The sequence below is a fragment of the Rattus norvegicus genome, chromosome 2, assembly GCF_021556685.1.
Source record: "Rattus norvegicus strain SHRSP/BbbUtx chromosome 2, alternate assembly SHRSP_T2T, whole genome shotgun sequence".
NCBI classification, from domain to species: domain Eukaryota; kingdom Metazoa; phylum Chordata; class Mammalia; order Rodentia; family Muridae; genus Rattus; species Rattus norvegicus.
The window spans coordinates 176,714,191-176,727,297 of NC_141535.1; the positions used below are offsets into that span (position 1 = coordinate 176,714,191).

Sequence of the window (13,107 nt, forward strand, 5' to 3'; positions counted from 1 at the left end):
GAGTGCATGCACACACCTGCTATTACCTGTGCACACCCACAGATACTACAGCAGCCAAACACACAGGGAACCAAAGCGCGAGTAAATGAACACATGAGTTATCTCCCTGGTCCTCCCTCGTCACTTCAGGGCTAATTTGTGCCTGACTTAAAATTGGTCTCAATAGCCATATTGAAGAGATGAGTTGTGGAATGGCTAAACGCATGAGAGAGAGCAGCTCCCGCTCTATCTCAGTCCACAGCCAGCAGGGGAGAGGGTCAGCACTGGCACCTGCAAGTCCTGGATCCAAGCATCAAGCTGTCCTCTTAACTGTAGCTGCCATGTTGGACCATAGAACCTTGCCTTGCGCTCCCAAATACCTTTCATCTCTGCCCGTGATGGACGTCTCCCTCCCCTAAGCCCTTTCAATTCTCCCATAGTATCCTCTGGCAATTAATCATCTCTCACTGTCGAAACATCTCCCATTGTTATTTTAGTTGTTTTAACTGAGACATAGTATATGTACAGCGTCATGGGAGTTCTGTTAGAGTCTGGGACTGTGTATTGGTGTGTAATTATCATATCACCTTGCTAAGCACCCCCGTCACCTCAAACATTGTGCAGTTCTATGTAGTAAGAGCCTTAGTCCTTTTCTAGTTATTTTTGCAATGCACCGTAGTTGCGCAGAACCATAACTGCTCTATATAGAAAACTACAGTGAGTCTTGCTTGCCTGATTGGGTTTTGGTCTCTTGTCCTGGTCTGCCATTTGGGTCTGCATAAGGAACATTTTCAAGAGAATTCCTGTTTCCTGGTGGAGAGTTGGTCTAGGGAAATGAGCTGTGCTCTGGCCTGGGCTCTGGGGCTCTGACTCTGAACTCTGGCATAAGACATTCACCCCCCATGGGCATGCTATGTGGATGGGGTGTGCAGAAATTGTGCATTATTGATTACCTCGAAAGATAGCACTGTTTCTGTAGTCTTCCTCAGACCATGTAGAGAGCCCACACGGTGGTGCTGGAAATTCTGCCTGACCTATCAGCTGCCTTTGCTCAGGGCTCTTCCTTTGTTCCTTTATGACTGGGGGTAGCTCTTCCAGACTCACACCACTCAGGAGTATGGCAAGTCCTGACTAGACACTCTGATTGACGAGGGCGAAAAGTGCTGGCAGCCGGCACTCACTGAGCCGAGCTGCTGCCAGTACCATGATGGTTGCACAGCTCTGAGTAGCTGGGGCAAGTTCTGGACTCAGCAGACAGCCAAGGAGTGTATGCACAGACTACAGCCCCCCTAAGCCACCTGGGCTGAAGTCACAGGGAGCACCCTCTGCCCTGACCAGGAGGCCACCACAACCTTCCCCTGCCCTGGACCTCTTCCTGCTCCTTTGCTGGCCCTCTATCCAGCGACTCTTCTGCTGTTCTTGTCCCCCTCTCCTGCCCTCTCCTTGAGCTAGGACACAGAGAAGGTGCCAGGACATTCTGATTTATTCCTGATAGAGCTCTTCATAGCCAGGGACAAGAGGGGCCTAAGAATCTTCTGGTTTGTTTTAAGCTAGAAACACAAGCTGTCATGGACACCCAAACCATATAACAGTGGCCCAAAAAAGAACTACACCCAAATGACTTATGAGTGTGGAGGCAAATATTCTACACACCAGTAACTAGGATCTAGTCAGGTATCACATACATAAAACACTGTGCCCCAGTGGGGTCATTCTGGGAAAGCAAGGATGTTTTCTCCTTGAGAGCAAAGGCTCAGAACGGGCAGCCTAGGCTCAGGCTACCTGCCCCACCCGGCTCCTAGGAGGAACTGGGGATGGTCTGTCCTCAGCCCTGCTGTTTCCTGCTACACCCCTTTCAAGTGATGCTTTCTGCCCAGCCCCCTAACTCTCTCTCCCTCTTTCCTGCAGGATTCCATGTTTTCGTTGGCCCTGAAATGCCTTATCAGTTTATCCACCATCATCCTGCTTGGTTTGATCATCGCCTACCACACAAGGGAAGTACAGGTATGTCCTCCCCCGACTTCAGGTAGTAGCCCACCCTTCTGCCTTGGTCTGGGCTGAACCCACCCACCCTCAGCCCAACCTGAGAGACCAACCATCAGACAAGATGGTGTCTGAAATCTTCTCTTTGGATCTTCACAGAGGGTGTCTTGAGGCTATCCTGTGACCCTAGAACAACTAGACATTATTTCCTCTGAGGCGGCCTCATGAATGGGCATACATCTTCATGACTGGGGTTTGTGTGTGTGTGTATACACATGTACAGGAGCATGCATGTGCACACACAATACACACACACACACACACACACACACACACACAGAGACACAGACACATACACACACACACTGCCTCAAACACCAGCAGGGAGCCTGCAGTTTTGAATGTGGAGACTCTTCCTCTGAAGACACCAGGCTGGGATCTGCCATTTTCTAGCTAGAGTTGTGTGATGTGGTTGTGGTGGGGCCTCTCTTTCTGGCTGCCTAGGATTGATTCAGTACTCTGGGAAATATTTCCTGAACATCTGGGTATTCTTCCAACTTGGCTGATATGTAGGGAGATTGGCTCAACGTGGACTATGAGCCTAGTGTAAGATTGAGTGGACCCCAGCATCCTCTGTGGCAGTGAGTTGTCATACCCCCACCCGGCCTGCAGACTGATCTGCTCACTGCTGACCCAGGTCATCCAAGATATCCAGATGTTTCTGATCATGTGCGTGTGAATCTGGATACTCCCTCTGTCCTCTGGTCAGAGGAGCATAGACAGAGTCACATCTGGGCAGCAGGAAGAGACTGACGAAGACCAGAACCGAAGAGTCAGAAAGACTGGGGTCAAGTTTTGGTCAAGACTTCTTCTTGCTGGGTGTTTCTGGGTCTCAGCCTTCTCACCTGGAACAAGGAAACTTTATTCCAACTTTGCTGGGCTCCTGTGAGGGTAGAGTAAAAAGGTTGTGTGTATGTGTAAATGCTAGCTGACATGCTGGTAAGCTTAGGTCCTTCTGTTCTTGTTGTCCTGACACAGAGGCATCATGGGTAGCCTTCTGGTCCCTGAGAGGGACCCAGCTTCTAGCCAAGTTCTGGAGTTACTGTGGCTAGATGTATGCAGTGGTTTTAACTGAAGGTCTTCTGTAGGCCTGACTATAGGACTCTCAATACACCAGTGACATGAGGACACCCATTTAGAGGCTGGACTCTAGCTTTTGTACAGTCTTGTGTACTTAGATTGGGCTCTACTTTGAGGCCAAGTACAGAGGTTACTAGGCAAATTTCTTCATAGAGTTCTAACTGGGCAAAGCTTCTGAACTTTGTCCAGCAAATCTCTGAAAGGATCCAGTAGCATAAGTAAAGATGACCAAAGGGCCATGTCATCAGCTTCAGCCCATGTTCTGCCCTGCCTGGGGTGGCATTGGGGTGGAGTTCTGAGACTCTTCAACCCTTGGGCGTCCTCATGGTTTCATCTGTAGAGAGGCTGGGTGGGAAGTCGTCAGGCCAGATTGAAAAAGAAGAATCAAAATTCAGCTGCACCCGGGGTTGGGAGGAGGGGCAGCAGGCAGTTTCTAAGCACACGGAGGTCCTCCCAGACACCTTCCCTTTCTATTTCCGCTCCAGGCATTGTGAGGAAGGAGTAAGGTCTCTGGTTCAGTCCTCTTCCCTGCTTCAGGTTCGCAGACCTGACATAGTTCAACCGCAGTGAGACTCTGGTCTTGGGGGCCAGGGCCAGGCTGCTGGCAGACTGTGTAGCCCACTCTCAGCTTTCGGACCATTCTGTTCCAGCCTTAACCATACTTACACTGGGTCAACACTCACGCTTTTACAGAAACGAGGTGAAATGGGTGGCTGGTCTTTCTCATGGATTATATATAATACTCTTATGTGTTGTTCTGGGATGGACCACAGGCTCTGTGCTTGTCTGGCCAGTGCTCCAATTCTGAGCTACGCTCAGACTGAAGAGTGACTTTGACTCCTGCCTCAGATACTGCAGGTTGGATGACCTTGGGATGATAATAAATCCTCAGTTTCCCACCCAAAGAACGGGAGTCCCATCACCCACCCTGCTGAATCTAAGCGGTGTGGGGATGGTACAGAGAAGAGTGCAGTTTCTAGAATTGGAAACTACTCCCGTTCTCATTCCACACACGGCTGTCCTCTAACTTCTGGCTGCATTTTGGAATACGCCAGGGGAGCCAGCCTCGTGGTCACTAGCACTGCTGCCCATGTTTCCCTGGCTCTCCTCCTGTTTCCCTGACCCAGACCCTCATCATACTGTCCCCACTGACTCCCCAGGGATGTTATGGTGGCATCTTCACCTTAACAACTCACATGCTCCCTACAGCTGTCTGTGCTATCTCTTGTCTCCTTCCTGAAGGGAATGTGAATGGTTTGGGCCGAGAGTCAGCAAGAGAGGTCTTCCCATCCGTGCTCACCTGGCCACCGTTTTCTGCACAACGGCTTTCTTGATCACTTCCGAGACATAGATGTCATTAATGTTTGCATTTCGCAAAATATTCAATGCCTGAGAGAGCTGGAAAAGACTGTTCTGGACTGAAGAACTCTAGTTTCTAAAACCAGTTTTATTACTGTTTTGCTTGTGGTCTTGGACCTCAGTTTCCTCGTCCAGTTATCAGGGCCTCAGACCCCTGGTTTTAAATGGCCCAGTCTAAGCGTGGTTTCTCATCCTTCAAGGCCCTGGTTTCTCAGTGTGTGGGGAGGAGCTGTCCCCTGTGACTGACAGTTTCCAGGGGAAACAATGGGAATGTTTTCCTGGGGCAGGCCAGCTGCTGCTGCTGCTGTGAGCAGGGTGGGAAGGCTGTGGCTGTCTCATCTCCTGTGGCCACCAACCTAGCACACGGCCTGCTGGGCTGGCTGAGTGCTACAGTAATGGAGCTGACAGCTACGGTAATGGCTCGGGGAGGAGCACCTACCAGTGACAGCGTGCATCCAGAATGCACCCTGTTCTGCTGAGAGGAGCTTGCTCTCAGCATCCCCCCTTCTGTCCTTAGAGCATCAAGGACAGAGCCAGGTTGCCATGGGTCACTTCCGTTGTTGAAGATGCTCACCCTGCCTTGCCCCAGCTTTCATCTTTTGTGGCATTTTTTCGGAATGGAGCTTTGAAAGACTCAGGTACCTTTTATCCCCCAGGCCAGTGTATTCTGAGAAGAAAGGAAAGGCAAAAGCTGTGCAATTTGGACGCTCGCTAAAGTGGAACTGGCAGCCACGCTTGTCCACAGACATGGCACTCCTGTGTCTGCGCCTGAGGTGCCCTTGGTGTGCCCCTGCTTTATGCAGAAGGCACTGGACTTGGCGACTCTCCTGGGAGCCAGCCTGCCCTGTTCTCCGTAGCCCAGCCAGCTCCGTTATTCAGCAGGGCTTTGTGAGGCCACCCTGGGCACAGCCAGTGAGGAGCTCTTATCCCTAGAAACCCTGATATCATCGTCACTCCTCCCGGGGTTGCCAGCCTCGACTGTGTCTGGTGCTATCCTTGAAAGCAGGCTACCAGCTTTCTGATAACCTGGATGTCAGAGCAGCCCAGCTTGGGTTCAGGCCAGGCTCTGTCACCTTTTAGGGTTAGGGTGGTTAGGGTGGTTAGGGTAGGTGACCTTTAGAAGTGTTTTTTTAAACTCTCTTTTACTGTATTTCCTTCCGAAAAGTCAGACTAGTGGCAGACCGTTGTGCAGGACATTTGGACATTACAAAATTTCAGCTCAGATGAGGCCCTGGATGACTTGCCCACACGGTGGGAAGGCTGTCTGTCTCAGACACTGTTCCATTGCTGTGAAGAGACAGCAAGACCAGGGCAGCTCATAAAAGAAAGCACTTAAATGGAGGCTTGCTTACTGTTTCAGAGGCTTATAGTCCATTATCATCAGGGTGGGGAGCATGGCAGCTCACAAGGCACTGGAGCAGTAGCTGAGAGCCACATCCTGATCTGAGGGTAGAACAGAGATGGGGGGGAGGGGAGGGAGGGGGGAGAGACAGAGACAGAGAGAGGCCTGGGCATGGGCTTTTGAAAACTCAAAGCCCATGCTCGAGGACAAATTTCCTCCAATAGGGCCACACCTACTCCAACAGGGCCACACCTACTCCAACAGGGCCACACCTACTCCAACAGGGCCACGCCTACTCCAACAGGGCCACACCTACTCCAACAGGGCCACGCCTACTCCAACAGGGCCACACCTACTCCAACAGGGCCACGCCTACTCCAACAGGGCCACACCTACTCCAACAGGGCCACGCCTACTCCAACAGGGCCACACCTACTCCAACAGGGCCACGCCTACTCCAACAGGGCCACACCTACTCCAACAGGGCCACACCTACTCCAACAGGGCCACACCTACTCCAACAGGGCCACGCCTACTCCAACAGGGCCACGCCTACTCCAACAGGGCCACACCTCTTAATTCTTAAATTAAGTGCTTTTTCCTGATGACTAAGCATTCAAATATATGAGCCTGTGGGGAACATTCTCACTCAAACTGCCACAGTATCCCAAACAGAAGTCATAGAATATATAAAAGCCCAGGAGTGAAAACTTCAGTGTCCATTCAGAATGTCTCAAGGCTAAGGTCTTGGGCAGTGTGTGGGTTGGGGGGGGGTGTCTCCATTGTGGAAGGTGGGCAGGCCCAGTGGCACTTGTTTGTCTTGCTAAGGGGTTTTGAAAGTCAGCAGCAGGAACCACAGAAAGCTGTCAAGCTGAGGATATTTACATTTTAGACATACTCTGCAGTTGCCTGCAAGTGTTAGAAGAGTGGATTTCAGAGGCAGGAAGACAGTTAGAAGGTGATTACTACATCCAGGTGACGGATAGTGATGTCTGACCAGGATGAATGCAGGAATGGGGACGGAGGAGGGAACATGTGTTAGAGATGCTGAGCGAACAGAAATGACAAGACTTGGTTACCAATTAGGGTGGTTACATTCTCGGCAGGGAGAAAGGAGTCTCCCAATTGCTCGGAGAACTCAGTGCTGGAGAGCACCATTCATTAAAACTGAAAACACAGAAGGAGGTCAAGGTAGGTCTGGTGTTGGGTTGGACTCTGGCATAGGAGGGGGCCTCTGGCTGCCTTCAGCGTGGGAACGGGAGCTAATGATGTCGAGTAGTTAGGGATGGATGTGCAGGGCCAGAGAGATAAAAGAAGGGAGCAGGGCAGAGTCCCCAGAGGAACCTTGACAGGTGATAAGTAGGTGGGGGAGGAGCTGCTAGAAGACTGTTAAAGATTACAAGGAGGGAGGACAGGAAGGAGCTGTTGCTTCTGCTGTGTAGAGGGCAGGGCTGAAGAACACACTGTCCTCTCCTCGCTTTAACTTGTTCCCTGTCAGGACAGTCACTGGGAATGGCAGTGTAGGTGGGGAGGGTAGAGCGAACAGGTGGCGGCAGGGAACACAGGTAGTCTGTCTGCCTTTGCGGACTGGAGATGTGTGTTTGTGGGCTACCAGCAAGGAGCCCGCTGAAAGGGAGAGGGAATAACTAGGGGGTTAACTCTGACCCAGGATCCCACAGAGAGGGAGGGAGGAGTGCCCCATGGAGGAGGTGCTGGCTTAGACTTGGGATGTGGACAGCAGTGGGAATTCACATCACGAAGCCCCTGAGTAGAAGCGGTAAGCACCACCAGTTACAGCTTGTGTTGTTTCATTAGCTGACTCAGGGGGACAGGGTTTATCTACTCCTCATCGGGTCCTAACGGAAGCTGCCACACAGTTCTTTAGTTTCCTCTAATGTGACAGAAACATAATGGCAGTGATAAGATACGACGAGCCTTCCACTTTATGAGTTTGGAACCCAAGGGACACAAACTGAGGATTTTCATTTATTAGGTATATAAAAGTGGATATCTTTATTAAATACCAATAGGCTTTTCAGAAGTCAGGGAACTTGTTTAAAATGATAGGACATAAATTATAGTCAAGAGACAGCTTACATTGTAAACAGCTCACCCACTGTGGTGCAATTGTCCAGGAGATCCAAGCGGCCTCCTGGGTGGTCACGAAGACATGATGTGTGTGATACAGGAGGCGTTGCAGGGGCAGACTCTTTGGGGTCCTTTTGCTAAATAGGTTAGTGGCGTCTTCCCATCAGGGGACAGACAGACAGTCCGGTCTTGCTTGTTGCCTCCCTCTTCCTAGAGAAAAGAGAACTCAAATCACATTCTGAACTTAGGAGGTGACCTGGCCTTAAGAGGAAGGGTGTGACACCTGCATTCTGTGCTGATGTCTCTAAATTAGTGAGTTTACCCACTTGTGATTTATAACACTGAGCCCATCTACTTACCTAACGCTCGGAGCAAGTTATAAACTCCTGCCTCTGGGATGTGTTGATCCCCACCTTGAGCCAGCTGACCCAGGGTCTTAAGCACCATAAGGGGAGGTATGAGTCCATGTGGCAGGAAGGAGGAAGCAGTGGGGCACATCTTCCAGAGGGGCTAGGTTGGTTTCCTAGGGAGGTGAATCTGGTGCTGTAATCACCTGGAGCAGGGACCTTATATGTTGGAGACCGAGTTGGCCTGGAGCTATTCAGAGGGTTACAAGAAGAGGAGGAAGAAGTTACACCTTTCTTCCATGGGAGCTAGAGGCTGTCTCTATTTTCTGCAGATGCACCATAGACAGTCCTGAGGGTGGAATTCCTGGCTGCTTGATTGATGCATTTGGAGTACTAGTTCTGGGGCTGAGGAGATGTCTGTTAGTAAAGTATTTGCCAGACAACCATGTGGGCCTCATTTTAGATCCCCAGCACCCATGTAAAAACTGGGCTTGAGGGTTGGGGATTTAGCTCAGTGGTAGAGCACTTACCTAGGAAGCGCAAGGCCCTGGGTTCGGTCCCCAGCTCCGAAAAAAAGAACCAAAAAAAAAAAAAAAAAAAACTGGGCTTGATCTATTTGTAACTTCTGAAGGGAGCATATGTGTATGTATATGTGTGCGTTTCTGTGTGTGTTGGTATGTGTCCGTGTATCTTTGTGTCTGTGTGTAGAAAGGTAGATCTCTAGAGTTCACTGGCCAGCCAAGTTGGGCAAATTTAAAAGCTCCAGTTTTAGTGAGAGACATTGTTTCAAAGAATAAGGCAGGGAGGGACTAAGAAAGATGGCAGTCTTAGTCAGGGTTTCTACCGTGGTGATAAGACGCCACGATCAACAGCACCTTGGAGAGGGAAGGATTGATTTTTGTCTTACAGCTTGTAGTTCATCTTCCAGGGATGTCAGGGCAGGAACTCAAGGTAGGAACCTGGGCACAAGAGCCAATGCAGATGCCATGGAAGAATATCATTGACTGGTCTGCTCAGCCTGATTTCCTATCCCACCCAGGCACCACCCTCTGGGGGATGGGGCTACCCACATCAATCATTAATCAAGAAAAATGCACCACAGGCTTGCCTATGGGCCAGACTTGTGGGGGAATATTTTCAGTTGAGATTCCCTCTTCCAAAATGACTCTAACTTGCGTCAAGTTGACACAAAAAGTACAAAATCTAATGTTGACCTTCACATGCATGTGAAAACACACACACACACACACACACACACACACACACACACACACACACACACACACACACACACACACACAAGAAATGAACTCCCAGCTCTGAGTTCCTGGCATATGCAGAGCCTGGTTTCTCATCCTGGCTTGGTCTGAGGGCATCAGCTCAATCCTGGTCAGCACCGAGGAGACCAGGGCTCAGGTGGTTCTAGCACTGAAGAGGAATCCAGCCCGACAAGGACGCGCCGTGTGGCAGCCTCTTCTGCCAAGTGTACGCCCGCTCCTGTTCCACTTTCATTAACACTGCATGGATAGAACACAGCACACATGAGAAACAGAAAATGGGGGAGCATGTTCCAGGGACTCACCGCAGGGCTACTGATCCTGGGATCAGCCTGTACTTGCTAGGGCTGGAGAGAAGGAGGCAAGGGAGGAGAGCCAGCCATGAAGACACCCACCCATGCCTGTACTCCCAGCATTCAGGAGGAGGCAGGGAGAGCAGGGGTTGGAGGCCTGGGCCACAGCATGAGGCCATGTCTCAGTAAAAGAAGAAAGGACAGAGTGAGAGTGAGAAGGCCAGAGAGCGAGAAAGCAAGAGAGAGAGAGAGAGAGAGCGGCAAGAATACAGATGCTTGGGCTTCAGCAGGAGACCAGTTTACCTTCTTTGAAGGTTGGAGAGTCAGCAGCTGGCATGTTGCCGGGGTGGTGATGGTTGCATTGCACCTAGCTTGTACTCTGTAATCTGGACGTGTTCTCACAGACCTGCCCCTTCCCCATCTTTACTTTTAGCCTGCTAATCCCTCCTCTCTGGCCACCTCCAGTCTCCAAGCAAGGTGCCTGTCCAGTCTGGGACTTAGCACTAGCACTTTGCCCTCTGCCGCATGCCCGAATGGTAGATGGTAACTGCTGGCTTTTGTCAGCCCCACTTCCCTAGATGTAGGCTCCAGGATGACAGAGATTGTCCTGGAGCTAAGGGATGTCTGTCTAGCTCATAGCAAGACTCAGCAAGAGCAGGCGGAACAGTGAGGGAGTGAACTGAACTCGGGTGAATGCATAGTCTTTCTTCTTTCTGTGGAGAAAACCCCTCTCCAAAAGGCTGGGTTGGTCTAAGCCCACAGTGCTGGGTTCTAGCCTGTGAGTTTTGTATCCCAAAGGTCTCAGTAGGTTACTCTTGTGAGCTGGTCTTGCCCACCGCTGCTCTCTGGTTAGCCTACCTCAGTCCTAGGATGTCTCACTTAGATCTGCCCCTGGCCATGAATTGCCATGATTACATCAGCCCTGATGATCAATTTCTATGTGACACGGTGCCTTTATTTATTATTTAAACACTTGAGTTTAACCCTTTTGCCTCACAGAGGACTTCTTGCCTCTGTTCCACTCATAGGTACCGAGATCCCTGCTCTGCCATGGAAGTTGGGATGAGGGGAGGGCCAGGCTTCATCTCGGCTGTCTGCACTGATGTTCACGTTTGTGTCTGGAAAATGGGCATCCTGGGTCATGCTGTTTCCTGCAGTGTGCGCTGTGTTCATTAAAGGCATGAAAACCCACATCCTGGGCATGCTGAGACTTGTCCCAGCCAGGAGAGACACGTCCAGACTTCCCAAGTCCACTTGCTGTGTGCCATTGACTATGCCTCTTTAACTGTGGAAGAGGTGTGTGTGTGTGTGTGTGTGTGTGTGTGTGTGTGTGTGTTTGCTCTCTCACTTACGTGTATACACAAGGAGACTGGAGGTCGACCTTTCTCTATCATTCTCTCTCTTATTCTTTTGAACCAGGGTCTCTCATAGTTTCAGCTAGGACGCTGGCCAGCAAATCTCCAGGATCCGCCCGTGTTGTGGAGTTACGGGTGTATAAGGCTGCCACACCCAGCTTTGATGTGGGGGCTGGGGATCTGAATTCAGGTGCTTATGCTCGACGCTTGCACAGCATGCACTGTCCTCACAGAATCATCTCTGGAGCCGTGCAAATTCCTCTTGCCAACTTTTCCCAAAGCTTCCTGGGCTCCAGGAGTCCAGGGTGGTAGGCCTCTGTCCTAGATCCTGACAGAGATCCAGGGCAAATTAATTTGGGAGGAATTATGTTTGCAAATGGAAGGTGACTTCTCTCTTTTCTTCTCCTCTCACTGGCTTGAGACAGGCCCCAGCAGCTGACTGCTGAATCCACCTGAATATAGGTTGCCTTGGAAACCACACACTTGTCTTCACCCTGGGCTATGTGAGGGGAGTGAGCATAGGATGTGTTGTTCAGGAGGTTTCAGCAGTGCAGAGTATCACCATACCCACAGGGGGACTGAGCGAGTGAGAAGGGTTTCCTATCTGCTCCCCCACCCCCAGGGCTCTGGCTCCAGTGAGCTCTGTGCTATTACATGGGAAAGGAGCTGTGTCCAGGATGTCTGGAGTGTTGGTCACTATAGCCAGATAGGTTACCAACAGCTCAACTTTCTTTTCTTTCCTTTTTTGTGGTTGTAAAGTAGATAGGTCAGGCCAAATGATCTTTGGGCTTCTGATTCTGTGAAGGTACCATAGCTGAGGGACACTTGGTGACTGGGAGATAAAAACAGAAGAAAAGTGGCTGAGAGCTTCAGAGGACAGTGACAGACAGTGCATGGTCACTAGGCTCCTGGTGGGGCCTATTTGAACAACCTTGTCGTTCTCTTAACAGCCTTGCCTCTTTCTCAGAAGCAGAATTGGACAGCTAGCTAACAGCCTCAAAGTTGCAGTAGAAAGCCATCAAAATGGCAGGCTGTTTTGCTCTGGCGTCTTGTGGTTTAAAGGAGACCTCTCTCCAGTCTTTTACAAACACAAACTGGCCAGCCTTTACTCAAAGCCTTTAAGATAAGGCTTCTTCACCTCTCCGTTCCAGCCTCCTCCTCCAAAGTCCCAGGGTGGCAAGCTCGAGCTGTGAAAAAGCCATCTCTGACTCTGTGACTCGAACACCTAAGACTTTGTCGGAGTTAACCCATCCACTGTTCGTGTTGTTATGTTGTGCATATTTGTTTGTTTCTTCGTCTCAGGTAAGGGCTCACCTGGAAGTTCAGTCTGGCCTGGAACTTGTGGCTTTTCCTGCCTCAGTCTCCTAAGAGCTGACCTAATTTTCAGAAGTATGCCACCCATACCCATTTACCTTCCTCCCTATTGTTTTGGGGGTGCAAATATAGGGGTCCTATTTAGGACTGAGCACTCAGTATAGATTGATTCTTAGTATTATGACTAGTTATTAATATCTGCATTCACTATGACCACTGCCGAGAGAGGATTCTGTGGCTAATGTTAAGCTGAGCCCTACTCTATGGATATAAGCATAACTATTTGGAAGACAGTTTAACAGCATGCCATTTAGTGAAACAACAGTAATAGGTTGTCCCCTAGGACCTGTGGCCTCAGGAGTCATGGACTTTGGACCAGTTTAGAGCAGCAGGTCCAGATTCTTTCCTGTGAACTAAGTCTCAAACCCAATCCCAGAGTACTTGGTTACAGCCATAAGCTCTGTGCCAACGTTGCACTTGTGGGCCCATCTCCTCTGGCAGATCAGTTCGGTAGCATGCAGGCTTGGCCTGGATTCCACCTTCTGGCATGACGGAAGCTAGTCAGCTGGAGGACAGTTTTCAAGTTTGCCCAATTTCTCTACGTCCTTCAATGAAAGCGTGTTGTATCTC

At 50.3% G+C, this 13,107-nt stretch overlaps 1 protein-coding gene across 2 annotated transcripts in view; it reads left to right on the plus strand.

The window, feature by feature from the left end:
* The window catches only part of Kcnn3 (potassium calcium-activated channel subfamily N member 3), a 144,443-nt gene that overhangs the window by 40,722 nt on the left and 90,614 nt on the right, over positions 1-13,107 (plus strand). For both annotated transcript variants that reach the window (NM_019315.3, XM_087631660.1), the window contains 1 exon segment: positions 1,888-1,983. In NM_019315.3, coding sequence (NP_062188.3) covers positions 1,888-1,983 — 96 coding nt within the window.